The 27,259-nt window shown below is 47.1% G+C and overlaps 1 protein-coding gene across 1 annotated transcript in view; it reads left to right on the top strand.

Moving 5' to 3' along the window:
* Nucleotides 1-27,259, top strand: part of LOC130360975 (serotransferrin-B-like) — a 56,822-nt gene that overhangs the window by 20,522 nt on the left and 9,041 nt on the right. The window contains exons 11-14 of the mRNA XM_056563535.1: nt 1,921-1,962; nt 8,539-8,697; nt 10,893-11,043; nt 26,207-26,271. Of these exons, the coding sequence (XP_056419510.1) occupies nt 1,921-1,962; nt 8,539-8,697; nt 10,893-11,043; nt 26,207-26,271 (417 nt within the window). The remainder of the gene's footprint in view (nt 1-1,920; nt 1,963-8,538; nt 8,698-10,892; nt 11,044-26,206; nt 26,272-27,259) is intronic.

Genomic DNA, 27,259 nt, shown 5'->3' with positions numbered 1-27,259 from the left:
TCAGTACATTAATATACTGGACTTTACCTTTTAACTAATACTCATTCAACAGATTTTCACCATTCAAGCTGTAGTACATATTTAATAATGGCTTCCATCATGCATATATGCTGCAGTAGAACTAGTCTTAGTGCCTGCATATATTATTGAAACAATCATGGTGCATTGCTACAGTAATAGTTCTGGCCATGGTGCACAGTTATTAAAGTAACAGTACTGCAGCAATCCAAAGAGGAAATGTGGTGGGGCAGAAGCCCAATGTGATGGTTGGTGTAATGATTATGAGGGTAGCAGTCCTCAGTTGTCACAGTGTGGACAAGGTTTGGTCATGGGTGCTGGGGTCTTCCCACTAGATTTGGTGGGATGGTAGTGATGGTGGTAATTCTTTGAGTAAAGTCTCCTTATTGGTGTAAGTTGGGATGCCCTTGATGGTGAGCTGCAAATGAAAGGTGTGAGACATAGGTTTACTATTTTGGAAGCGCACAGTCATAAACAAAAGTTTCAAGCAGGCTTTGCTAAGATAAAGCAGGTTTACCAAATATTCAGTTTTTCTGTAACCTTCTATTAAATCTCCAGTCAGTATTGAGTGCTACAATTCTTAATTGTGGGGTGCATAAGTCTTTTACTGCAGTTCCCAGCTTCTGAGGGCAGATCCTCAAAATATGCAGCACTTCAGCTGCTGGGATGCTTAGCCAGGCCTGAGCCCTAGATCAGGGCTGTGAGGTCCTTGGCTATTCTTCTCCACAGACAACCTTCTCCTCTCTTCCTCACTCTACTGCTCTGCGCTTAACTTCGAAGTAACCCTGATAAGAGGGCTGAGCTATTTCCCAGAGGTGTAGCGTGGGGGGAGCAGGGGGGGCCGGCCGCACTGGGCGTAACATCTGGGGGGGGCGCTCTCCGATATAGGAATACTTCTTTTATGTGCCCGGGCCGGCTCCCGTGTGTGGCTGCAGGCGGGGGCCGGCCAGAGCATATAAAAACTAATTCTGTATACTAAAAACCAGGGGGCCTCCAGCTGTTGTGAAACTACAACTCCCAGCATGCCCGGACCGGCAAAGGTTAGGGGGCGCAAATTACTTGCCTTGCCCCGGGTGCTGACAACCCACGCTACGCCACTGCTATTGCCACCTCCCTTTCAGAAGGTTCTACAGTTTTAGTAAATGGGAAACCCTTACTATGGGAAAATATTTGAGGCATAATGTATTTCATAGCACAATTCACATAAAATATCCAAACATATCAAACATACTCAAGTCATTCTCCACTAGTAGTTACCAAGAGGTACACCAAGTGTGTCAAACAATGCCCCAATAGTATATTTCATTGCCGAGATAACTAATGCCTGCAGTACCCAGTTAATAGAGGTCTCGTTGCCCTTTCCTTTCTGTAAATATATAAAATTACTCACGTTTTTCACTATCCAAATTAAATACAATATTGTGACATACTGTAGCAACATCTTCAACAGGCCCCAATAGACATATAGTGCATCAAGAAACTATCATTTCTTTTTTCAAAGCTGGTCATCCTTCACTCCTCATTTTGGGATATGCCAAGCCTAGAGGAAGGGAAAGGAGGAAGGACATTTCTGTACCACAGAATAATTTAACCAGTGCATACAGTGCTGGATAATGTTATAGGATGGTTAGTGCTCTACAATGCAGCCAGACACAATGGGCAGCCAGATATACTATTCAAGGAGCTATACTAAGGCATCATTATTATGGGTCTTCTTAGAACTAGGCTTCTTGCATACCATAATCTCACACTAGGGAATGTGTATTATAGTCCATAAGAAAACAGTGTGTCTCATAACAGGTTTTTTCTGTATTATTTATTGTGCGATATCACTAATTTTACCTTTATTATGCAATATCAGGTAGAGCAGATCATCTTTAAATGTCTTCTTTTATTTCACAGAGGATTTGAAACCATGCAGAACAAGTGGATCAAAAACACAAGGTACTGAAGGCATCTTAGTACACAAACCAATATCTGACTCATTGTTATATACAGCGCATACATCATCTCATTTTTCATATAATAATTTTAAGGGGAAAAATTGTCACAAAATGGCCCAGACAATGCATAATGGGATTTTTAATATCCTAGTTCACTGAAACTGTAAATGAGAGATATACAGAGCATAGTTTGTCTAGGAAAGGGTGCAGAGAAGCGCGACTAAACTAATATGGGGCATGGAACATCTTAGCTATTGTTACGCCGAGCGCTCCGGGTCCCCGTTCCTCCCCGGAGCGCTCGCCTCATCCCCGTTGCTGCAGCGCCCCGGTCAGATCCACTGACCGGGTGCGCTGCGGTCCCGCCTCCTGCCGGGATGCGATTCGCGATGCGGGTGGCGCCCGCTCGCGATGCGCACCCCGGTCCCCGTACCTGACTCGCTCTCCGTCGGTCCTGTCCCGGCGCGCGCGGCCCCGCTCCCTAGGGCGCGCGCGCGCCGGGTCTCTGCAATTTAAAGGGCCAGTGCACCAATGTTGGTGCCTGGCCCAATCTTCCCAATTACCAATTAGTGTGATCACCTGTGTACTTCCCTATATTACCTCACTTCCCCTGCACTCCCTTGCCGGATCTTGTTGCCTTAGTGCCTAGTGAAAGCGTTCCCTTGTCTGTTCCTAGCCCGTGTTCCTGACCTCCTGCCGTTGCCCCTGACTACGATCCTTGCTGCCTGCCTCGACCTTCTGCTACGTCCGACCTTGCTTCTGCCTACTCCCTTGTACCTCGCCTATCTTCAGCATCTTCAGCAGCCAGAGAGGTGAGCCGTTGCTAGTGGATACGACCTGGTCACTACCGCCGCAGCAAGACCATCCCGCTTTGCGGCGGGCTCTGGTGAAAACCTGTAGTGGCTTAGAACCGGTCCACTAGCGCGGTCCTCGCCAATCCCTCTCTGGCACAGAGGATCCACCTCCTGCCAGCCGGCATCGTGACAGTAGATCCGGCCATGGATCCCGCTGAAGTTCCTCTGCCAGTTGTCGCTGACCTCCCTACGCTGGTCGCCCAGCAAGCTCGTCAGATCGCCCAGCAGTCGCAACAGATAGCGCAACGAGATCAACAGCTGGCATACTTGACCTCCGAGGCACTGCGTATTCAGTCACAGATACAGCAGCTGCAGCCGCAGATACAGCAACAGCTACAGCTGCAACTACCTTCTCCGCCGCCGGCTCCTGCAACTCCTCCGCAGCAACCGGCCGTTCCTAACCCCTGCTTGTCCCTGCCGGACAAATTTGGCGTAAAGATCGCCCAACGAGATCAACAGCTGGCATACTTGATCTCCGAGACACAGCGTCTTCAGTCACAGTTACAGCAGCTGCTGCCGCAGATACAGCAACTTCAGTCACAGCAGCTGCTGCCGCAGATACAGCAACTTCAGTCACAGCTACAGCTGCAACAACCATCTCCTCCGCCGGCTCCTGCAACTCCTCCGCAGCAACCGGCCGTTCCTAACCCCTGCTTGTCCCTGCCGGACAAGTTTGATGGGGACCGCAATGATTCTGCCACAGCCACAGTCCAGCCCTTCTTCGCTGAGGTCCGTGGTGTCTTCGAGGAGCCTGCCCGAGCTTCTTCTGCCGAGATTGCCCTGCTGAACCTGGAACAGGGTGTTTCTTCCATTGGCGAGTACGCCATTCAGTTCCGTGCTCTTGCTTACGAGTTGTCCTGGAATAGTGAGGTTCTCTGCGCGACCTTTAAAAAAGGCCTATCCAGCAACATTAAAGATGTTCTGGCCGCACGAGAGACTCCTGCTGACCTACATGAACTCATTCATCTTGCCACTCGCATTGACATGCGTTCTTCCGGATGGCGTCTGGAGCTCCGCCTGGATATGGACTTTGTTCGCACGAAGCGTTTTTTCTCCCCGGCTCCTCTCTCCTCTGGTCCTCTGCAATCCGTTCCTGTGCTTCCCGCCGCGGAGGCTATGCAAGTTGACCGGTCTCGCTTGACACCTCAAGAGAGGACACGACGCCGCATGGAGAATCTTTGCCTGTACTATGCCGGTACCGAACACTTCCTGAAGGATTGTCCTATCCGTCCTCCCCGCCTGGAAAGACGTACGCTGACTCCGCACAAAGGTGACACAGTTCTTGATGTCAACTCTGCTTCTCCACGCCTTACTGTGCCTGTGCGGATATCTGCCTCTACCTTCTCCTTCTCTACTATGGTCTCCTTGGATTCCGGATCTGCAGGAAAATTTTTTTTGGCCTCTCTTATCAACAGGTTCTACGTCCCTGTGACCAGTCTCGCCAGACCCCTCTACATCTATTGTATTAACAATAAAAGATTGGACTGTCTCATGCGTTTCCGCACAGAACCCCTCCTAATGTGCATCGGACCTCATCACGGAAAAATTGACTTTTTTTTCCTCAGGTTCTTTGGCCCCAAGAAGAGGGGGAGACCCAAGGGGGGGGGTACTGTTACGCCGAGCGCTCCGGGTCCCCGTTCCTCCCCGGAGCGCTCGCCTCATCCCCGTTGCTGCAGCGCCCCGGTCAGATCCACTGACCGGGTGCGCTGCGGTCCCGCCTCCTGCCGGGATGCGATTCGCGATGCGGGTGGCGCCCGCTCGCGATGCGCACCCCGGTCCCCGTACCTGACTCGCTCTCCGTCGGTCCTGTCCCGGCGCGCGCGGCCCCGCTCCCTAGGGCGCGCGCGCGCCGGGTCTCTGCAATTTAAAGGGCCAGTGCACCAATGTTGGTGCCTGGCCCAATCTTCCCAATTACCAATTAGTGTGATCACCTGTGTACTTCCCTATATTACCTCACTTCCCCTGCACTCCCTTGCCGGATCTTGTTGCCTTAGTGCCTAGTGAAAGCGTTCCCTTGTCTGTTCCTAGCCCGTGTTCCTGACCTCCTGCCGTTGCCCCTGACTACGATCCTTGCTGCCTGCCTCGACCTTCTGCTACGTCCGACCTTGCTTCTGCCTACTCCCTTGTACCTCGCCTATCTTCAGCATCTTCAGCAGCCAGAGAGGTGAGCCGTTGCTAGTGGATACGACCTGGTCACTACCGCCGCAGCAAGACCATCCCGCTTTGCGGCGGGCTCTGGTGAAAACCTGTAGTGGCTTAGAACCGGTCCACTAGCGCGGTCCTCGCCAATCCCTCTCTGGCACAGAGGATCCACCTCCTGCCAGCCGGCATCGTGACAGCTATGAGGAGCGATTAAAGGAGTTACAATTGTTTAGTCTTGAGAAGAGACGTTTAAGGGGGGATATGATAAACGTATATAAGTATATTAATGGCCCATACAAAAAATATGGAGAAAAACTGTTCCAGGTTAAACCCCCCCCAAAGGACGAGGGGGCACTCCCTCCGTCTGGAGAAGAAAAAGTTTAGTCTCAAGGGGCGACACACCTTCTTTACCATGAGAACTGTGAACTTATGGAACAGTCTACCTCAGGAACTGGTCACAGCAGGAAAAATTAACAGCTTTAAAACAGGATTAGATACATTCCTGGAACAAAATAACATTAATGCTTATGAAGAAATATAAAATCCCATCCCTTCCCCAATATCGCGCCACACCCCTACCCCTTAATTCCCTGGTTGAACTTGATGGACATATGTCTTTTTTCGACCGTACTAACTATATAACTATGTAACTATGTAACTATTTACCAAGTTTCTTAGGATACTTTAGAGTCTTAAGGGTGTCGAACATATTATCTGTTGTATCACTGTATAAAATTAGGTACTGTATTTCTTACTAGGTCTTCCCAATATATCACCATAGTATAATTAAGTAAAACATTTTATGACCCATGATATTCAGTTGTCACAATTAATGAATTGTGCAAAAATGTTGTGACTTTTAAATTTACGTTCTTTTTCTATAAGTTGTGTGGTTGAAGTCAAAAGAGCTTTGAAATGTAGCTGATTTATGAAATATGACAAATTAAATTTTCAAAAATGTTAGTACATTCTCTCTCGCAGACCCCATTTGCTTAGAAACTTGCCTAGATCGAAGCTATTTAGCTATTTATGAAGAAAGTGAGCCTTTTCGACAAATGTGAGGGAAGTACCCATGATGTACGCCCAAGAAAAATAACTTGATTTACACAGACAATAAAAAATCCCCCTTCCAAATGTTTCATCACTGCAAATTAGCCCAGATCTACTATTGTCATGTTTTCCTCTTCTTTACATGGATTTTATTCAACTGGGTTTTTTCACCAGATTTACTAATTTGGCGGTGGAGTGGATTAGGCTCCAATCTGATTTAAACAAACCATTGAAAAAGAAGAATTACTGTTAGGATTCGGCTAGCTGGATGTGGATCCTCTGTGTCAGCGAGGGATTGGCGTGGACCGTGTCGGTGGACCGGTTCTAAGGTTGCTACTGGTTTTCACCAGAGCCCGCCGCAAAGCGGGATGGTCTTGCTGCGGCGGTAGCAACCAGGTCGTATCCACCGGCAACGGCTGAACCTCGCTGACTGCTGAGAAGGCGTGGGACAGAAGAACTAGGCAGAGGCAAGGTCAGACGTAGCAGAAGGTCGGGGCAGGCGGCAAGGTTTGTAGTCAAAGAGGATAGCAGAAGATCTGGAACACAGGCTATGGACAACACTAAACGCTTTCACTGGCACAAGGCAACAAGATCCGGCAAGGAAGTGCAGGGGAAGTGAGGTTATATGGAAAGGGAGCAGGTGGAAGCTAATTAGACTGATTGGGCCAGGCACCAATCACTGGTGCACTGTCCCTTTAAATCTTAGAGAGCTGGAGCGCGCGCGCTCTAGAGAGCGGAGCCGCGCTCGCCAGAACATGACAGCCGGGGACCGGGACGGGTAAGTGGCTTGGGATACGATTCGTGAGCGGGTGCGTCCCGCTATGCGAATCGCATCCCCATCACGAATGTCAGTGCAGCGCTCCCGGTCAGCGGGTCTGACCGGTGCGCTGCAGAGAGGAGAACGCCGCGAGCGCTCCGGGGAGGAGCAGGGACCCGGAGCGCTCGGCGTAACAATTACAATACAAAAAAATCCTGCAATATTTTCCCTATCTACACAAACCCGTAGGATTGTGTGAAAAACCTGTGGACACACCCACTTTATTGGGTTAAAAATGCAATTTTGGGTTGTCAAGGCTGCAATTTGCTAAGCTGCTGGGATGGGAATGGTTACTCTGGGCTTTTGTCACTAGCTGGAAGATGACTTCCTCAAACACCCATTGACTGCAATGAGTTTTCCTCTGCTGTGTTCATCCACCAGACGTTCCACAACAGAACATTTGTCAGTAAAAGCCCATAAGTCAATGGGACTTAGATTTCCAATGCTTATTTCCTCTTGAATTCTAAGCAAAATAAGGAGATTTTTTTCACTAAATTCCATATTGTATGACTATATATTGTCAAATAGCTTTGCATTACTAGACCTCAACCCCACCTGCTGGATTTTATGGTGTAACGGAAGTTTACAATGTCTACCTTTTTGCAAAGACAGATTATGGTCACATTATTATTTCATTCCCGTGATTACATGATTGTAGTAATACCTGAGGATCAGACATCATGTGATGTTTTCTAGTCTACTGCTTTTGTTACATTATTGATCTTTATATACAATGGAACATAATATGGCTAGTACAGTAGGTGGGGCTATGTTACCGTATTTTTCGCCCTATAGAACGCACAGGCGTATAAGACGAACCCAATTTATAGGTGCAAAATCTAAAAAAAATAAAGATTTTGAACCCAATAGTGGTCTTCAACCTGCGGACCTCCAGATGTTGCAAAACTACAACTCCCAGCATGCCCGGGCAGCCGTTGGCTGTCCGGGCATGCTGGGAGTTGTAGTTTTGCAACATCTGGAGGTCCGCAGATTGAAGACCACTGCATAGGAGGTTATATTCACGTGTCCCCGCCACTCCGGACCCGTCACCGCTGCCCTGGATGTCGCTCCATCGCTGTCGCCGTGTCCCCATCGCTCCGGAACGTCTCTGCTGCCGGCCGGGTATCCTCGCTCTCCGTCGCCGCCATCACGTCGTTACGCACGCCGACGCACGTACACGACGACGTGATGACGAGGAAGGAGAGCGCCGGCCATACAGGGGATCCCTGAATGGAGAAGACACCGAGGAGGCAGGTAAGGTCCCTCCCGGTGTCCTGTAAGCACTAACCCGGCTATTCAGTCGGGCTGTTCGGGACCGCCGCGGTGAAATCGCGGCGGTCCCGAACAGCCGGGTTAGTGTCACTTTCCCTTCAGATGCGGCGGTCAGCTTTGATCGCCACGTCTGAAGGGTTAATACAGGGCATCACCGCGATTGGTGATGTCCTGTATTAGCCGCGGGTCCCGGCCGTTGATGGCCGCAGGGACCGCCGCGATAGGTGTGTGTATTCGCCGTATAAGACGCACCGACTTTTTCCCCCCAGTTTTGGGTAAGAAGAAGTGCATCTTATACGCCGAAAAATACGGTATTTGCTATACAGTACACCTATTAGTAAATTCATTGAATCATAAAGAACCAGCAGAAAGTAGAAGAAGTAAATGTGTCTTCATTGTGGATAATGTATAGTAATCATATATTGTCCATGTTACCTTTACAAAGGAACATATTATGCTGTTGCCGTTGTGAAGAAAAGTAACAAAGACATCTCATGGAACAATCTTAAAGGCAAGATGTCCTGCCATACGGCTGTAGGACGCACTGCTGGCTGGAATATTCCTGTTGGTCTTATTAATAAGAAGAACAATAACTGTGATATTGGTGAGTGGAGAACAGTATGACGACTATACAAAGAGCTTACACCGAGACAAGGAACAGAAATGTCAGCTTTTAGTGGACTGTCCTACTGTACTTTGTAGAACTTCCCAGAGCGATGTTCTCATTTACGTTGGAGCCTCCGCTCCAAATTCTGTCAGATTTGACTGCAGGCTGTGCTACTCTTTTCATTCAGATAAATAGTGGATCCCCAATTGCTATTTTAACCCTTTATTGACACAATCCATTTTGCCCTTAAAGGGGTAGTCCAGTGGTGAAAAACGTATCCCCTATCCTAAGGATAGGGGATAAGTTTGAGATCGCGGGGGGTCCGACCGCTGGGGCCCCCTGCGATCTCTCTGTACGGGGGCCAGGCTCTCCAGCCACATAGTGGGTGTCGACCTCCGCACGAAGCGGCGGCCGACATGCCCCCTCAATACATCTCTATGGCGGAGCCGGAGATTGCCAAAGACAGCGCTCCGGCTCTGCCATAGAGTTGTATTGAGGGGGTCTGTCGGCCGCTGCTTCGTGCGGAGGTCGACACGCCCCCTTCCCGCGGGCTGTCGGGGCTCCGTACGGGAGATCGCAGGGGGCCCCAGCAGTCGGACCCCCTGCGATCTCAAACTTATCCCCTATCCTTAGGATAAGGGATAAGTTGTTCACCACTGGGTCACCACTGGACTACTCCTTTAAGACTTTTTTTTTTTTTTTAAAGCCATAACTCTTATTTTTACATCCACATTCCCATATTGGGGCTTGTTTTTTATGTAATCAATTGTACTTTGTAATAACAATAAGGGCTATTTTCTTGCGTTGTGATCTGTTTGTTTTTGTTTTTTTTATCAGCACCATGTTCACATATATGTGACTTTTTGTTCACTTTTTATTTTTATTTTTTTCTAGGCTGGAACTTTGGTATTAATTAATGTTAGACCGTACTTTAAATTTAACATTATTGTAAAATAGCTAAGAGGGGTCATTTAAATTTTATTGAGGAAGGGGCTAATTCAAATTTTAAATAAAACTTTTTTATATACTATTTATTTTCTATTAATAGCAAGATTTCTATTGCTATTACTGTTCAGTGGTATGAAATGACATAGCACTGATCAGTAATATTGGCAATCAACTTGTACAGTTGGCCTGTGGAGTCCGGTCTCCATCTTAATTCATCGGACCCCTGTGATCATGCTGCAGTTGGTTCGGAAAGTTTCACTAAGCCCCACAATTGCTTTAGATGCTGTGATCAGCAATGAGAACAATATATAAAGGATTAATGGTAGGCATCAGCATGATCGCTGATGTCCACCATTATAGGTGAGGTCTCGGCTACTCCTCTGCTTGCCTAGTCGCAATACTGCTCAGTAAGTAATATTGCATTAATAATCACTCAGAATTAGGACAGTTACTTAATCTATAATAACTATATATCCTATATCCTATATATCCTTATTACTGTAATAAACATCTGGCTCACAACATCATGTTTTACATACTACAGATATAGACTCCATCATATGAGCATCTGCACACTGAGAAATATAAAGCAGGGACAGTCCTTTTTTTTGTGACTGATAGAGATTAAAGAGAAGGCTCCTGGGGTGACAAAGAAACTAGAAATTAGGGCACATGGGCTTTGGCTGAGAAGTGGCATAAATGTAAGGGTATGCACATGCTAGAAATATATATAAATGGGAAAACATTGGGGAAGACTGACATTTAAAAGGAGTTTTAGTTGACAGTAAATTGAAGTGTAGTGACCAGTGTCAGGCAGCTGCTGCCAAAGCCAATATAATCATGGGGTGCTTCAAAAGGGGGCATAGATGCCAACAACAAGGGAATAATTCTACCGCTGTACAAATCATTAGTCAGACCACACATGGTGTATTGTGCACAGTACTGGGCGCCAGTGTACAAGAAAGATATAGTGGAGATGGAGAGTCAAGAAAAAAAGTAAAGTAAAAACCAAGTACAGGGGGTTTAATTTAGTTTTGAACGTCTTACTTCTATATTTTACCTAACTTCCAAATAGGACAGGAATACCGTTAAAAGTGGGGATCAGCAACCTGAGACACCCAGGGGAAAAGACCAGAGACCCCTGCCCCTGGTACCCACATCAAAAAATGACTTGCAGTTTTGCTGTATGAGAAATGTACACGTCTAAACTAACTATAAGATTTCCTTTGCTGTGTTTATTGCAGGTTCCTACTTCAGTAAAAGTTGTGCTCCCGGCTCTGACATTGACTCGACCTTCTGTCAGTTATGTGTCGGTGACCCCCAGAAAACACTCACAGATACTAAGTGCTCCCCCAGTGATGCTGAGGCTTATTATGGCTACTCTGGAGCTTTCAGGTAACTAAAACCTATAGCCAATAATGATGTATTACTCATATTTACAAAAGAAGGAAATATCACCACTGTGTATGAATGTCTCCCAACTTTTTGGACAGACAGAGAGGGACATATATATTACACATTTTTTTTTTACTATAACAATTTTATGATCCAAATTGTACTAGATGATGGAACAATATATAAGGTGCGGGTCTTACCAATACGGATACTTTCTAGAGCAATGTAGACAGTTTGATAATGCAAATCTCTTTCCACAAACAAAAGGGGCATTTAAAGGGGTACTCCGGTGGAAAACTTTTTTTTTTTAAATCAACTGGTCCCAGAAAGTTAAACAGATTTGTATATTACTTCTATTAAAAAATCTTAATCCTTCCAGTACATATTAGCTGCTGAATACTACAGAGGAAATTATTTTCTTTTTGGAACACAGAGCTCTCTGCTGAAATCACAAGTACAGTGCTCTCTGCTGACATCTCTGTCCATTTTAGGAACTGTCCAGAGCAGCATATGTTTGCTATGGGGATTTTCTCCTACTCTGGACAATTCTTAAAATGGACAGAGATGTCAGCAGAGAGCACTGTGCTCGTGATGTCAGCAGAGAGCTCTGTGTTCCAAAAAGAAAATAATTCCCCAGCTAATAATTACTGGAAGGATTAATATTTTTTAATAGAAGTCATTTACAAATCTGTTTAACTTTCTGGCACCAGTTGATTTAAAGAAAAAAAAAAAAAGTTTTCCACCAGAGTACCCCTTTAACCCCTTAAGGAAGCAGCCCATTTGGGCCTTAAGGACGCAGACAATTTAATTTTTAAGTTTTCGTTTTTTCCTCCTCACCTTCAAAAAATCATAACTCTTTTATATTTTCATCCACAGACTAGTATGAGGGCTTGTTTTTGTGCAACCAGATGTCTGTTGTAATGCCATTCCTCACTTTACCATTAAATGTATGGCGCAACCCAAAAAAATACTATTTGTGTGGTGAAATTAAAAAGAAAACCGCAAATTTGCTAATTTTGGAAGGTTTTGTTTCCACGCCGTACAATTTACGGTAAAAATGACATATGTTCTTTATTCTTTGGGTCAATACGATTATAATGATACCCATGATAACATACTTTTCTATTACTGTTGCACTTAAAAAAATCGCAAACTTTTTAACCAAATTAGTATGTTTAAAGTCCCCCTATTTTGAAGACCTATAACTTTTTCATTTTTCCGTATAAGCGGCGGTATGAGGGCTCATTTTTTGCGCCGTGATCTTTACTTTTTATTGTTACCATATTTGCTTACATGGAACTATTAATCCATTTTTTATACATTTTTTTGGATCGTCTATTTTGGACTTTTTTTTTTTTTTACGTGCACATCGTTCACCGTACGGTATCATTAACATTTTATTTTAATAGTTCAGATATTTATGCATGCGGCGATACCAAATATGTATATCAAATATTTTTTAACACTTTTTGGGGGTGAAATAGGGAAAATGGGACAATTTACGTTTTTATTGGGGGAGGGGGTTTTTCACATTTTTTTTACTTTATTTTTTTTACACTTTAATAGTACCCATAGGGGACTATTTATAGCAATCACTCGATTGCTAATACTGTTCAGTGCTATGTATAGGACACAGCACTGATCAGCATTATCAGTCATTTTCTGCTCTGGTCTGCGGGAAGGCAGATCAGAGCAGAAGACGCCGGGAAGGCAGCGAAGGCAGGTGAGGGGACCTCCGTCTGCTGTTCTGTATGATCGGATCGCCGCAGGATCGCTGCGGGCGATCCGATCATCCATTTTAGTGACCGCGATGCTGCAGATGCCGTGATCTGTATTGATCACTGCATCTTAGGGGTTAATGGCAGACATCCGTGGGATCGCGGGTGTCCGCCATTATGGGTGGGTCCCTGGCTGCGATCAGCAGCCGGGACCTGCCGCGCATGATCCGGGCATCGCTCCGATGCTCGCGGTTATGCTTAGGACGTAAATGTACTATTTTGTTCCTGTTAAAGTCTTAAGGGCCTAGATACTGTGAAAGGCCATGCAAAAGTACACACCGGCTGGTGTTGTACACAAATACTGTTTTAAGCATACTGAATCGCATTATCCTCCCCTCATAATTGCATACCACATACGTACATCTAAGTGGTTTACTATTTTGTTCCTGTTAAAGTCTTAAGGGCCTAGATACTGTGAAAGTCCAGCTAAAAAGTAGACACCTGCTGGTGTTGTAGACAAATACTGTTTTAATCGTACTGGAGTGCATTGTCCTCCCCTCATAAGTGCATAACACATACGTACATCTCAGTGGTGTACTATTTTTTTTCTTGTTAAAGTCTTAATGGCCTAGATACTGTGAAAGGCCAGCCAAAAGTACACACCTGCTGGTGTTGTAGACAAATACTGTTTAAGCATAGTGGACCGCATTGTCCTCCCCTCATATATACACTAAGTATGTCAGGCAGAGAAGGGCCAGTACGTGCACAGGGGAGTGGCAGAGGCCTAAATTCATCAGGCAGAGGTCGCAGCAGACTAGGGGTGAGTGGCAGCAGGAGTGGCAGCGAGAGGTTCTCGATATCAGCTATCGGTCGTGTCTTGACCAGCAACCCACAGAGTCACACAGGGGAGGAACGGCTAAAAGTCCTTCATCAAGAAATCGAATCATTGCTTACTCCACGAAAACTGGAAATGGGAACCATGGTGACCGACAATGGGAAGAACATCTTGTCTGCGCTGCGACAAGGAAGCCTGCGACATGCACCCTGCATGGCACACATGTTCAATCTGGTTGAAAAGTGATTTTTGAAGTGTTCCCTTCATCTGCAAGATATCCTAACACTGGGAAGGAAACTTGCATGCACTTCAGCCACTTGTACACCGCAAAGCACACCCTCCTTGAGCTGCAACATCAGTACAGTATCCCCCAACATAGTCAGAGTTGTGACATTTCCACACATTGGAATTCCACCCTCTATATGTTGGACCGACTATAAAAACAGAGAAAAGCCATCACCGATTTCTTGATAATCAGAGCGGATAGGGGGACTCCCCTGTGTAATTTCAATGTCAACCAGGGGCAGCTTATACGTGACACCTGCCATTTGCTCAGGCCCTTTGAGGAAGCCACATTATTAGTCAGTCACCAGGATTACGGGATGAATAACGTCATTTCACTGCTTCATCTACTACAACTCGTGTTGAAAACAATGGCTGGTCAGGGCACTGGAGACATGGCACCTAAATCTCATGGCGACATGAGCCCTGTGGGGGCTGAAATGGAGGAGGAGGGGCACAGTGGAGCACAGTTTAGGTTTTGCGAGATGGGCGGTTTTTCTAATCATCTGACAGGAGAGGAGGAGCAGGAGCAGCTAGAGGAGCTAGGAGGTTATGAGAAAGGCGAGGCAGAAGACACAGACACACCGTGGCAGTATGCAGTGAAAATGGAGGCAGGGAGTCCTTCCGATGGACGACTTCTGGCTCTCCTCCTTATTGGACCCTCACTACTGGCACAAAATCGGGGCATTTTTTACACCCACTGAGAGGGAGGACAAACTGACCTACTACAGAGACATCCTAAGTAGTCAGGATGTCTAATTGCGCCATCGTCCATCCTCTCAAAGGTCTGACTCGGGGGGGCCCTCTGCGCTCACCTTCCACTGCCATGGCTGCTGGGGAGGGGTGTGGTGGCTGGAGCAGTACCAGCTCCATCAGCAGCAGCCTAATTCTACAGACGCTGATGATTAGCTTTCTTCACCTGCATAGTGAAGCAACTCATCATCAGCAGGTAGACATGGAGCAGGACCTGAACGAGCAGGTGGTGGCATACCTTGACATGACCATGCCAACACACCTTGAAGATCCGCTGAACTTCTGGGCAGCCAAACTTGATTTGTGGCCGCAACTAGCAGACTTTGCCCTGGAAAAGCTGTCCTGCCTGGCCAGTAGTGTGCCATTAGAGCGGGTGTTTAGTGCAGCGGGGCCATAGTAACCCCAAAGAGAACTCGTCTGTCCACAAAAAATGTGGAGAGACTGACCTTTGTGAAGATGAATCAGGCATGGATCAGCCAGGATTTCCACCCACCAATGTCTGATGCATTAGAGTAGATTGACTACGGTGCCACACCAACACTTCACAAATATGGATAATGCTAAACATATTTAAGGTGCTGCTCCCCACTTACAGACATTCCTCGGCATCAGACCACAAGTAAGTATTGAGGATATGCATTAGCTAAAACTTAACTTTTCTTAGGATAAAATATATGTACCCACATTTTTTTTAAATCAAACAAGAGGAAAGGTGTGCAAAAAACACCATGTGCCACCTATACCAGCAAGTATTGATGTGATGCAAAGATCTGTAAAAGGTGGAAGGGAACAACGTATGGTCCATTGTAACCGGTGGGGGTAAAAACTTCCCCTGTAAGGCCCTACTGTCACATTATTAATTCCCTTCTTGAGAAATGTTACTCAACCTAAAAAGGGTTTTTAGGTGGAAATAGAGAGGGTTTCCTGTGTGGGGCCACCCTTTTTAGGGTGAGTAACACTTGCCAAGAAGGGAATTAATAAGGCGAGAGTAGGGCCTTACAGGGGAAGCTTTTAAGGGGTCTTTTTAGGGGTCTTTACTTGGTGGTGTAGGTGGCACACCTTTCCTTTTGTTTGATTTTAAAAAAAAATGTTGGGTCCATATATTTTATCCTAAGCATATTATTAAAAGTTAAGTTTTACGTAATGCATATCCTCAATACTTGTGCACACGGACACTTTTACAAAAGAGACCATTTTATACTCCCTACCTGCCTCCGCTACTATTCTGATCCTGCCACCCACCTAATGCCACACATCTAATGCCAAGTTCTCCTTTTTTTCACCCACCTTCGTCACCATGTACTGGTATTGCCACCCTCTGCACCACTTTGTCACTGGGTCACTTTCAGGACTCCTGATGCTGCTGCCACCTCCAAGCTATCTCATTCTGCCACCACATGTTCTCCGCATGCTGATGCCACCTCCAGGCTGTCTCATTCTGCCACCACATGTACTCCTCATGCTGATGCCAGCTCCAAGCTGTCTCATACTGCCACCATATGTTCTCTTCATGCTGCTGCAACCTCCTGGCTGTGCCATTCAGCCACCATATGTTCTCCTTATGCTGCCGCCACCTCCAAGCTGTGTCATTCAGCCACTATATGGTCTCCTCATGCTTCCGCCACCTCCAGGCTGTGTCATTCAGCCACTATATTGAAGTAGAATGACTTCTTCAGACATACAGTGCTTATCTATTCCCGGCCAAATTGAATATATAGATTATGCATGCATCGGTGGAGGAGAAATGAGACAGCCGATACACAGTTCAGATAACCAAATCTCTTCTGTTTATTAAAGCATTTTACAAGGATTTATAAGGCCTCATGATTATCATAAATCAACACCCATATTATCATTATTCAATGACGTGTGTGTGTACGTGTATGCGGTCTGTCATGCGATAAGTTTATAGCCTTGTTTTTTCTTGGCCAAACTTCTTCTTCTTTAGTAACTTCTATAATATAATCAGACCATTGATTGCATTTCCTTATACATTTCATTTTATTTTAATTTTTTCCCCCTTGCATCCATCCTGCGCTTCTGTGAAAACAAACTTAATAAAATATCATCAGATAGGTTAAATTAATGCCACTGTAACGTACCGGCAGGACTGGTAGTGGATCCTCTGGACCAGAGAGGCGATGACGCGGGTTGTACTAGAGGACCGGTTCTAAGTGGTTACTGGTTTTCACCAGAGCCCGCCGCAAAGCGGGATGGACTTGCTGCAGCGGTAACCACCAGGTCGTATCCTCCAGTAGCAACTCGACCTCACTGGTAGCTGATATGGCGTGGTACACAGGGAGCTGGCAGGAGCTGAGTCGGACGTAGCAGAGGTCAGGGCAGGCGGCAAGGGTTCAAAGGTGAGTAGACGGTAGCAAGGGTCCGGCAACAGGCAGGGCAGTACAGTATAGACAGTATGGAATGCTTTCTCAAAGGCACTAGGGCACAAAGATCTGGCAAGGGCAGGAGACTTTTATTAGGGAAGGAGGCAGGGATAATTAGCCAGCACACCAATCAATGGTGTGCTGGCCCTTTAAATTTACAGAAGGTGGCGCGCACCCGCCCTAGAGAGCGGGGCCGCGCGCGCCGGAAGGCCGAGCCAGTCTGCGCCGGGAACGTCAGACAGGGACGCGGCGCGTGAGCGCGGACCAGCCGCCACTGCAGCCGCGTCCCCGACACAAGGGATCCCGTGCTCCCGGTCAGTGTGACTGTGCGGGAGGCACCGGGATCCCGGGAAGGGGGAGCGGGGAAGCGAGCGCTCTGGTCCGGAGGCGGGGACCAGAGCGCTGGCTGTGACAGCCACAAGGATTGTTTTTTTTTTCCTTTACTTTTTTTTACCAATTTAAAAGGATCCATTACAACATAAACACTTACATAAACAACTTCACCCAAAAACATTCACTGGCCATACTCCATGTATTCCTAATTCATTTAATCTAAATCCCACATATACAACGTTGAGTCTCTATTTCTGGCAACAATCCTATCAAGCTATTTACAACACTCTGCTCCTGCCACTTGCACACACCGGACCAAAGAACACCAATTTTCCTTAACACAATGCACACGGCCATTTGTCCACTCAAACTACCATCCAAAATTACCAAGGAACATTCTTTAGGAGGCACTGAGACAATCAATTCTACTAAACAACTTAATTTACAACACAGACACACTTATGACATGACATATACAAACAAAGTACAATATAATTCCTAGGACAGGTCACAGAGGTATCTATTACCAGAGAAATCCCTGTGCTTTAAGCACATATCCTGGCGATTTGCCAAATTCACTAATACCTTCTCTCACAGATCCCTGTAGGAAGGATTATTAGTTTTCCCTGCAATGCAACATCCCGGAGAATCTGCCCATACACACACATGCGCAGTTTCAAGGGAGGGTCACAGGAATGTCTTATAGGCCGAGGGACTCCCGTGTTATACTTCCTTGTATACACGTACGTTCAAGACTGCCTCCAGAGAGACTCTTTGAACTTCTGGCATCAAGCACCTAACCCACTAATACCTTGGGGAACCGAAGTATCTGTAGCAACAGTTATTAGTGCCCTCGGCTTATTCAATTCCCCAGAGGCCCAACCCACCATGCATTCCCGGGAACAAGTAACAAGTACACACACTCACACATATACTCGGGCAACAGATAAACACTTTTCTTTTTGTGACAGGTCCAGTAAGTAGACCTCGAGCAAAAACTATACCTGTCTTTTTGTGGCCTGTGAGGCAATCGGCTAAGTCATAAGGCAACCAAGCGGGGGAGACAGCGTACTGGCTAGGTTACAAGAAAATGTTTTTCCTACCGTACTGAGGAGGTGATCAAATCTCTCATCCACATCCGTCCACGATTGGTGGGCCCAATGCCTCATAGTGCGACTTGCCTCCCAGTATCTGTACTCGAGGGTCCCTGTTTGGGCGCCAAACTGAAGTAGAATGACTTCTTCAGACATACAGTGCTTATCTATTCCCGGCCAAATTGAATATATAGATGATGCATGCATCGGTGGAGGAGAAATGAGACAGCTGACACACGGTTCAGATAACCAAATCTCTTCTGTTTATTAAAGCATTTTACAAGGGTTTATAAGGCCTCAAGATTATCATAAATCAACACCCATATTATCATTATTCAATGACGTGTGTGTATGTGTATGTGGTCTGTCATGCGATAAGTTTATAGCCTTGTTTTTATCTTTTAAGCGCTGAGTAATCATAGCTTGTGTTACGCCTAGCGCTCCGGGTCCCCGCTCCTCCCCGGAGCGCTTACGGCGTCTCTCTCTCCGCAGCGCCCCGGTCGGTCCCGCTGACCGGGAGCGCTGCACTGTCTTGGCCGTCGGGGATGCGATTTGCACAGCGGGACGCGCCCGCTCGCGAATCGCATCCCAGGTCACTTACCCGTCCCGGTCCCCAGCTGTCATGTGCTGGCGCGCGCGGCTCCGCTCTCTAGGGCGCGCGCGCGCCAGCTCCCTGAGGCTTAAAGGGCCAGTGCACCAATGATTGGTGCCTGGCCCAATTAGCTTAATTGGCTTCCACCTGCTCCCAGACTATATCTGATCACTGCCCCTGCACTCCCTTGCCGGATCTTGTTGCCTTAGAGCCTAGTGAAAGCGTTGCTGTGTTTGTCCATACTGTGTACTTGACCTCCTGCTATTGCCTTATTGACTAAGATTCTTGCTGCCTGCCCCGACCTTCTGCTACGTCCGACCTTGCTTCTGTCTACTCCCTTGTACCGCGCCTATCTTCAGCAGTCAGAGAGGTTGAGCCGTTGCTAGTGGATACGACCTGGTCACTACCGCCGCAGCAAGACCATCCCGCTTTGCGGCGGGCTCTGGTGAACACCAGTAGTGACTTAGAACCGGTCCACTAGCACGGTCCACGCCAATCCCTCTCTGGCACAGAGGATCCACCTCCTGCCAGCCGGCATCGTGACAGCTTGCTTGTCATTTCTTCCACGTGGTCAATCTGACATTTTATTGATCGGGCATTATTAAGCAAGCAATATCACTTTTGTTCAGGACATACATCCTGGTATCACTAACATTATCTTTTTACAACGGTAATATTAGTAATCGAACAAAGTTCAATCTTAGTAGCCAGGCACTGCCACACTGGAAGAAAGGTTATGCCATCTGTTACATATTTTTTGCAAGAGTCTAGCAGAGATGCAGAGTTGGAAATATTACTGAATTAAAAAGACAGACATTACATTATTATAGATATATGATTATGTTTTAAGATATATTTCATTTTAAAAGACCCCCATTCTACCACAATATGTTCTCCTCATGCTGCCGCAAACTCAAGGCTGTGTCATTCAGCCACTATATGCTGCTGCCAACTCCACGCTGTGTCATTCAGCCACTATATGGTCTCCTCATGCTTCCGCAAACTCCAGGCTGTGTCATTCAGCCACTATATGCTGCCGCCACCTCCAGGCTGTGTCATTCAGCCACTATATGGTCTCTTTATACTGATGCCACCTCCAGGCTCTGTCATTGTGCTGCTCTACGACAGTGATTCTAATAGCGATGCCTCTGATCTGTATGTCATACTAAACAACAGTATTATTTCACTAACCCAGCACACACTCTATGCGTGTTTGTCACGATTCAGCTGGCAGGAGGTGGATCCTCTGTGCCAGAGAGGGATTGGCGTGGACCGTGCTAGTGGACCGGTTCTAAGTTACTACTGGTATTCACCAGAGCCCGCCGCAAAGCGGGATGGTCTTGCAGCGGCGGTAGTAACCAGGTCGTATCCACTAGCAACGGCTCAACCTCTCTGACTGCTGAAGATAGGCGCGGTACAAGGGAGTAGACAAGAGCAAGGTCGGACGTAGCAGAAGGTCGGGGCAGGCAGCAAGGATCGTAGTCAGGGGCAACGGCAGGAGGTCTGGAACACAGGCTAGGAACACACAAGGAAACGCTTTCACTGGCACAATGGCAACAAGATCCGGCGAGGGAGTGCAGGGGAAGTGAGGTATACATAGGGAGTGCACAGGTGAACACACTAATTAGAACAACTGCGCCAGTCAGTGGCGCAGTGGCCCTTTAAATCGCAGAGACCCGGCGCGCGCGCGCCCTAGGGAGCGGGGCCGCGCGCGCCGGGACAGGACCGACGGAGAGCGAGTCAGGTACGGGAGCCGGGGTGCGCATCGCGAGCGGGCGCCACCCGCATCGCGAATCGCATCCCGGCTGGAGGCGGTATCGCAGCGCACCCGGTCAGTGGATCTGACCGGGGCGCTGCAGTAGCGAGGATGTTGCGAGCGCTCCGGGGAGGAGCGGGGACCCGGAGCGCTCGGCGTAACAGTACCCCCCCCCTTGGGTCTCCCCCTCTTCTTGGAGCCTGAGAACCTGAGGACCAGACTTTTGTCTAGGATGTTGTCCTCAGGTTCCCAGGATCTCTCTTCAGGACCACAGCCCTCCCAATCAACCCAAAAAATTTTTTTTCCTCTGACCGTCTTGGAGGCCAGTATCTCCTTCACGGAGAAGATGTCAGAAGAACCGGAAACAGGAGTGGGAGAAACAAGTTTGGGAGAGAAACGGTTGATGATGAGTGGTTTAAGAAGAGAGACATGAAAGGCATTAGGAATACGAAGAGAAGGAGGAAGAAGAAGTTTGTAAGAGACAGGATTAATTTGGCACAAGATTTTGAAAGGACCAAGATAGCGTGGTCCCAGTTTGTAGCTGGGGACACGGAAGCGGACATATTTAGCGGAGAGCCATACCTTGTCTCCGGGAGAAAAAATGGGGGGAGCTCTTCTTTTCTTATCGGCAAACTTTTTCATGCGAGATGAAGCCTGTAAAAGAGAATTTTGGGTCTCTTTCCATATGGTGGAAAGATCACGAGTCACTTCATCCACAGCGGGCAAACCAGAGGGCAAGGGAGTAGGGAGGGGGGGAAGAGGGTGACGGCCGTACACCACGAAAAATGGGGATTTAGAAGAAGATTCAGAGACTCTGAAGTTGTACGAGAATTCGGCCCATGGTAGAAGATCTGCCCAGTCATCCTGGCGGGAGGAAACAAAATGCCGTAAATAGTCACCCAGGACCTGGTTAATTCTTTCTACTTGCCCATTGGATTGAGGATGATAAGCAGAAGAGAAGTTTAATTTAATCTTGAGCTGTTTACAGAGAGCCCTCCAGAATTTTGACACGAATTGGACGCCTCTATCCGAGACGATCTGCGTGGGCAAACCGTGAAGACGAAAAATGTGTACAAAAAATTGTTTTGCCAACTGAGGCGCTGAAGGAAGACCAGGAAGAGGAATAAAATGTGCCATCTTGGAAAATCGATCAACGACCACCCAAACAACAGTGTTGCCACGGGATGGGGGTAAGTCTGTAATAAAGTCCATACCAATCAGAGACCAAGGCTGTTCGGGGACAGGCAGAGGATGAAGGAGACCAGCAGGCTTCTGGCGAGGAGTCTTATCCCGGGCACAGACAGTACAGGCCCGTACAAAATCAACAACATCCGTCTCCAGAGTCGGCCACCAATAGAAACGAGAGATGAGTTGCAAGGACTTTTTGATGCCCGCATGGCCAGCGAGGTGGGAGGAGTGACCCCATTTGAGAATCCCGAGACGTTGGCGTGGAGAAACGAAGGTCTTCCCTGGAGGAGTTTGCCTGATGGAGGCTGGAGAAGTGGAGATCAGACAGTCCGGAGGAATGATGTGTTGCGGAGAGACCTCTACTTCCGAGGCATCCGAGGAACGAGAGAGAGCATCGGCCCTAATGTTCTTGTCGGCAGGGCGAAAATGAATTTCAAAGTTAAAACGGGCAAAGAACAAAGACCACCTGGCCTGGCGAGGATTCAGCCGTTGGGCAGACTGGAGATAGGAGAGATTCTTGTGATCGGTGTAAATGATAACTGGAAATTTTGATCCCTCCAGCAGATGCCTCCATTCCTCAAGTGCCAATTTAATGGCCAGTAGTTCTCGATCCCCGATGGAGTAGTTCCTCTCCGCCGGAGAGAAGGTCCTAGAAAAAAAACCACAAGTAACAGCATGCCCGGAAGAATTTTTTTGTAGAAGGACCGCTCCAGCTCCCACTGAGGAGGCATCAACCTCCAATAGGAAGGGTTTAGATGGGTCAGGTCTGGAGAGCACGGGAGCAGAAGAAAAGGCAGACTTGAGCCGTTTAAATGCGTCTTCCGCTTGAGGAGACCAGGACTTAGGATTGGCATTCTTCTTGGTTAAAGCCACGATAGGAGCCACAATAGTGGAAAAATGTGGAATAAATTGTCTGTAATAATTGGCGAACCCCAAAAAACGTTGGATAGCACGGAGTCCGGAGGGGCGTGGCCAATCTAAGACGGCAGAGAGTTTATCTGGGTCCATTTGTAGTCCCTGGCCAGAGACCAAGTATCCTAGGAAAGGAAGAGATTGACATTCAAACAGACATTTCTCCATTTTGGCATAAAGTTGATTGTCTCGAAGTCTCTGAAGAACCATGCGGACATGCTGGCGGTGTTCTTCTAAGTTGGTAGAAAAAATCTAAATATCGTCCAGATACACAACAACACAGGAATATAAGAGATCACGAAAAATTTCATTAACAAAGTCTTGGAAGACGGCAGGGGCGTTGCACAGGCCAAAGGGCATGACCAGATACTCAAAGTGTCCATCTCTAGTGTTAAATGCAGTTTTCCATTCGTCCCCCTCCCTGATGCGGATGAGATTATAAGCACCTCTTAAGTCCAGTTTGGTAAAGATGTGGGCACCTTGAAGGCGATCAAAGAGTTCTGAGATAAGAGGTAGGGGGTAGCGGTTCTTTACCGTGATTTTATTAAGTCCGCGGTAATCAATGCAAGGACGTAGGGAGCCATCTTTTTTGGACACAAAGAAAAATCCATCTCCGGCAGGAGAGGAGGATTTGCGGATAAACCCCTTTTTTAAATTTTCCTGGATGTATTCAGACATAGCAAGAGTCTCTGGGGCGGACAGAGGATAAATTCTGCCCCGGGGTGGAGTAGTGCCCGGGAGGAGGTCAATAGGACAGTCATAAGGCCTGTGAGGAGGTAAAGTCTCAGCTTGTTTTTTGCAAAATACGTCAGCATAGTCCATATAAGCCTTAGGGAGACCGGTTACAGGGGGAACCACAGGGTCACGGCAGGGAGTACTGGGAACCGGTTTAAGACAGTCCTTGAAACAAGAAGTACCCCAGCTCTTGATCTCTCCTGTGGACCAATCAAGGGTTGGGGAATGGCGTTGAAGCCACGGTAGTCCAAGGAGAATTTCGGAAGTGCAATTGGAGAGGACCAAAAACTCAATTTTTTCGTGATGAGGTCCGATGCACATTAGGAGGGGCTCCGTGCGGTAACGTACGGTACAGTCCAATCTTTCATTGTTAACACAATTGATGTAGAGGGGTCTGGCGAGACTGGTCACCGGGATGTTGAACCTGTTGATGAGAGAGGCCAAAATAAAATTTCCTGCAGATCCGGAATCCAGGAAGGCCATAGTAGAGAAGGAGAAGGTAGAGGCAGATATCCGCACAGGCACAGTAAGGCGTGGAGAAGCAGAGTTGACATCAAGAACTGTCTCACCTTTGTGCGGAGTCAGCGTACGTCTTTCCAGGCGGGGAGGACGGATAGGACAATCCTTCAGGAAGTGTTCGGTACCGGCACAGTACAGGCAAAGATTCTCCATGCGGCGTCGTGTCCTCTCTTGAGGTGTCAAGCGAGACCGGTCAACTTGCATAGCCTCCACGGCGGGAGGCACAGGAACGGATTGCAGAGGACCAGAGGAGAGAGGAGTCGGGGAGAAAAAACGCCTCGTGCGAACAAAGTCCATATCCTGGCGGAGCTCCTGACGCCTTTCGGAAAAACGCATGTCAATGCGAGTGGCTAGATGAATGAGTTCATGCAGGTTAGCAGGAATTTCTCGTGCGGCCAGAACATCTTTAATGTTGCTGGATAGGCCTTTTTTAAAGGTCGCGCAGAGGGCCTCATTATTCCAGGATAATTCGGAAGCAAGAGTACGGAATTGGATGGCGTACTCGCCAACGGAAGAATTACCCTGGACCAGGTTCAGCAGGGCAGTCTCAGCAGAAGAGGCTCGGGCAGGTTCCTCAAAGACACTTCGAATTTCCGAGAAGAAGGAGTGTACAGAGGCAGTGACGGGGTCATTGTGGTCCCAGAGCGGTGTGGCCCATGACAGAGCTTTCCCAGACAGAAGGCTGACTACAAAAGCCACCTTAGACCTTTCAGTAGGAAACTGGTCCGACATCATCTCCAAGTGCAGGGAACATTGTGAAAGAAAGCCACGGCAAAACTTAGAGTCCCCATCAAATTTATCCGGCAAGGATAGTCGTAGGCCGGAAGCGGCCACTCGCTGCGGAGGAGGTGCAGGAGCTGGCGGAGGAGATGATTGCTGAAGCTGTGGTAGTAGCTGCTGTAGCATCACGGTCAGTTGAGACAGCTGGTGGCCTTGTTGCGCTATCTGTTGCGACTGCTGGGCGACCACCGTGGTGAGGTCGGCGACAACTGGCAGTGGAACTTCAGCGGGATCCATGGCCGGATCTACTGTCACGATTCGGCTGGCAGGAGGTGGATCCTCTGTGCCAGAGAGGGATTGGCGTGGACTGTGCTAGTGGACCGGTTCTAAGTTACTACTGGTATTCACCAGAGCCCGCCGCAAAGCGGGATTGTCTTGCAGCGGCGGTAGTAACCAGGTCGTATCCACTAGCAACGGCTCAACCTCTCTGACTGCTGAAGATAGGCGCGGTACAAGGGAGTAGACAAGAGCAAGGTCGGACGTAGCAGAAGGTTGGGGCAGGCAGCAAGGATCGTAGTCAGGGGCAACGGCAGGAGGTCTGGAACACAGGCTAGGAACACACAAGGAAACGCTTTCACTGGCACAATGGCAACAAGATCCGGCGAGGGAGTGCAGGGGAAGTGAGGTATACATAGGGAGTGCACAGGTGAACACACTAATTAGAACAACTGCGCCAATCAGTGGCGCAGTGGCCCTTTAAATCGCAGAGACCCGGCGCGCGCGCGCCCTAGGGAGCGGGGCCGCGCGCGCCGGGACAGGACCGACAGAGAGCGAGTCAGGTACGGGAGCCGGGGTGCGTATCGCGAGCGGGCGCCACCCGCATCGCGAATCGCATCCCGGCTGGAGGCGGTATCGCAGCGCACCCGGTCAGTGGATCTGACCAGGGCGCTGCAGTAGCGAGGATGTTGCGAGCGCTCCGGGGAGGAGCGGGGACCCGGAGCGCTCGACGTAACAGTGTTACAGCAAGGCAAAGTGTTCTACACCTCTATTGAGGCTCTCTGTAGGCCAGAAATAGCCGTTTTTAATAGCGATTCACCACGAAAAAATTAGGATGGAACCAAATTTTTTCTGAAAATTCAGCGAATCGGCTGAATTACATTTTTCAAAAATTTGCTCATCTCTACTTATCTATCCAATGGAGCCACAATTCCTAACAGCAAATATAGCTAAAAGATTTTTTTTAACATGATGCTTTTTTATTAACTGGTACTAATGTATAGTGTAAGAATAACAGATGAATTGGTTGTAAATTGCTATAAAGGATAAAGATTCTGTTTTTTAGGTGTCTTGTTGAAAGAGGAGATGTGGCTTTTGTGAAGCACACTACTGTATTGGAGAACACAGATGGTAAGAAGTTAAAATAGTTCTACAATACTATATAATCTATCTATCTCATATCTTTATATCTATCTATTCATCTATGTAATTATCTATCTATATTCTAAAAGAGAGAAAATATAAAAATATAAGTTCTTGAGTCATTCTTTTTATCTATTTAGGTGCTTTTTATTATTTTGTTCCTGTAAAGCCTTAAAACTACTGAACCCTGAACAGCATATCTGCCAAAATACTGTATATAGCCATAACTCTAGCTTTGCTGTGGTAGGAGTTGTATGGTTTAACCTCTTAAGGACCCAGCCATTTTACACCTTAGGACCCGGACATTTTTTTGAACATCTGACCACTGTCACTTTAAACATTAATAACTCTGGAATGCTTTTAGTTATCATTCTGATTCAGAGATTGTTTTTTCGTGACATATTCTACGTTAACATAGTGGAAAAAAAATTGTAACTTGCATCCTTTCTTGGTGAAAAATTTGAAAATTTTATGAAAAATTTTTAAATTTTGCATTTTCCTAACTTTGAAGCTCTGCTTGTAAGGTAAATGGATATTCCAAATATTTTTTTTTCACATATACAATATGTCTACTTTATGTTTGCATCATAAAATTGACAAGTTTTTACTTTTGAAAGACACCAGAGGGCTTCAAAGTTCAGCAGCAATTTTCCAATTTTTCACAAAATTTCCAAACTCACTATTTTTCAGGGACCAGTTCAGGTTTGAAGTGGATTTGAAGGGTCTTCATCTTAGAAATACCTCACAAATTACCCCATTATAAAAACTGCACTCCCCAAAGTATTCAAAATGATATTTGGTCAGCCTTTTAACCCTTTAGGTGTTTCACAGGAATAGCAGGAAAGTGAAGGAGAAAATTCACAATCTTCATTTTTTACACTCGCATGTTCTTGAAGACCCAATTTTTTTATTTTTACGAGGGGTAAAAGGAGAAAATGTATACTTATATTTGTAGCCCAATTTCTCTCGAGTAAGC

The sequence above is a fragment of the Hyla sarda genome, chromosome 3 (assembly GCF_029499605.1).
Source record: "Hyla sarda isolate aHylSar1 chromosome 3, aHylSar1.hap1, whole genome shotgun sequence".
NCBI classification, from domain to species: Eukaryota; Metazoa; Chordata; class Amphibia; order Anura; family Hylidae; genus Hyla; species Hyla sarda.
This window is presented reverse-complemented; position numbering and strand designations above follow the sequence as displayed.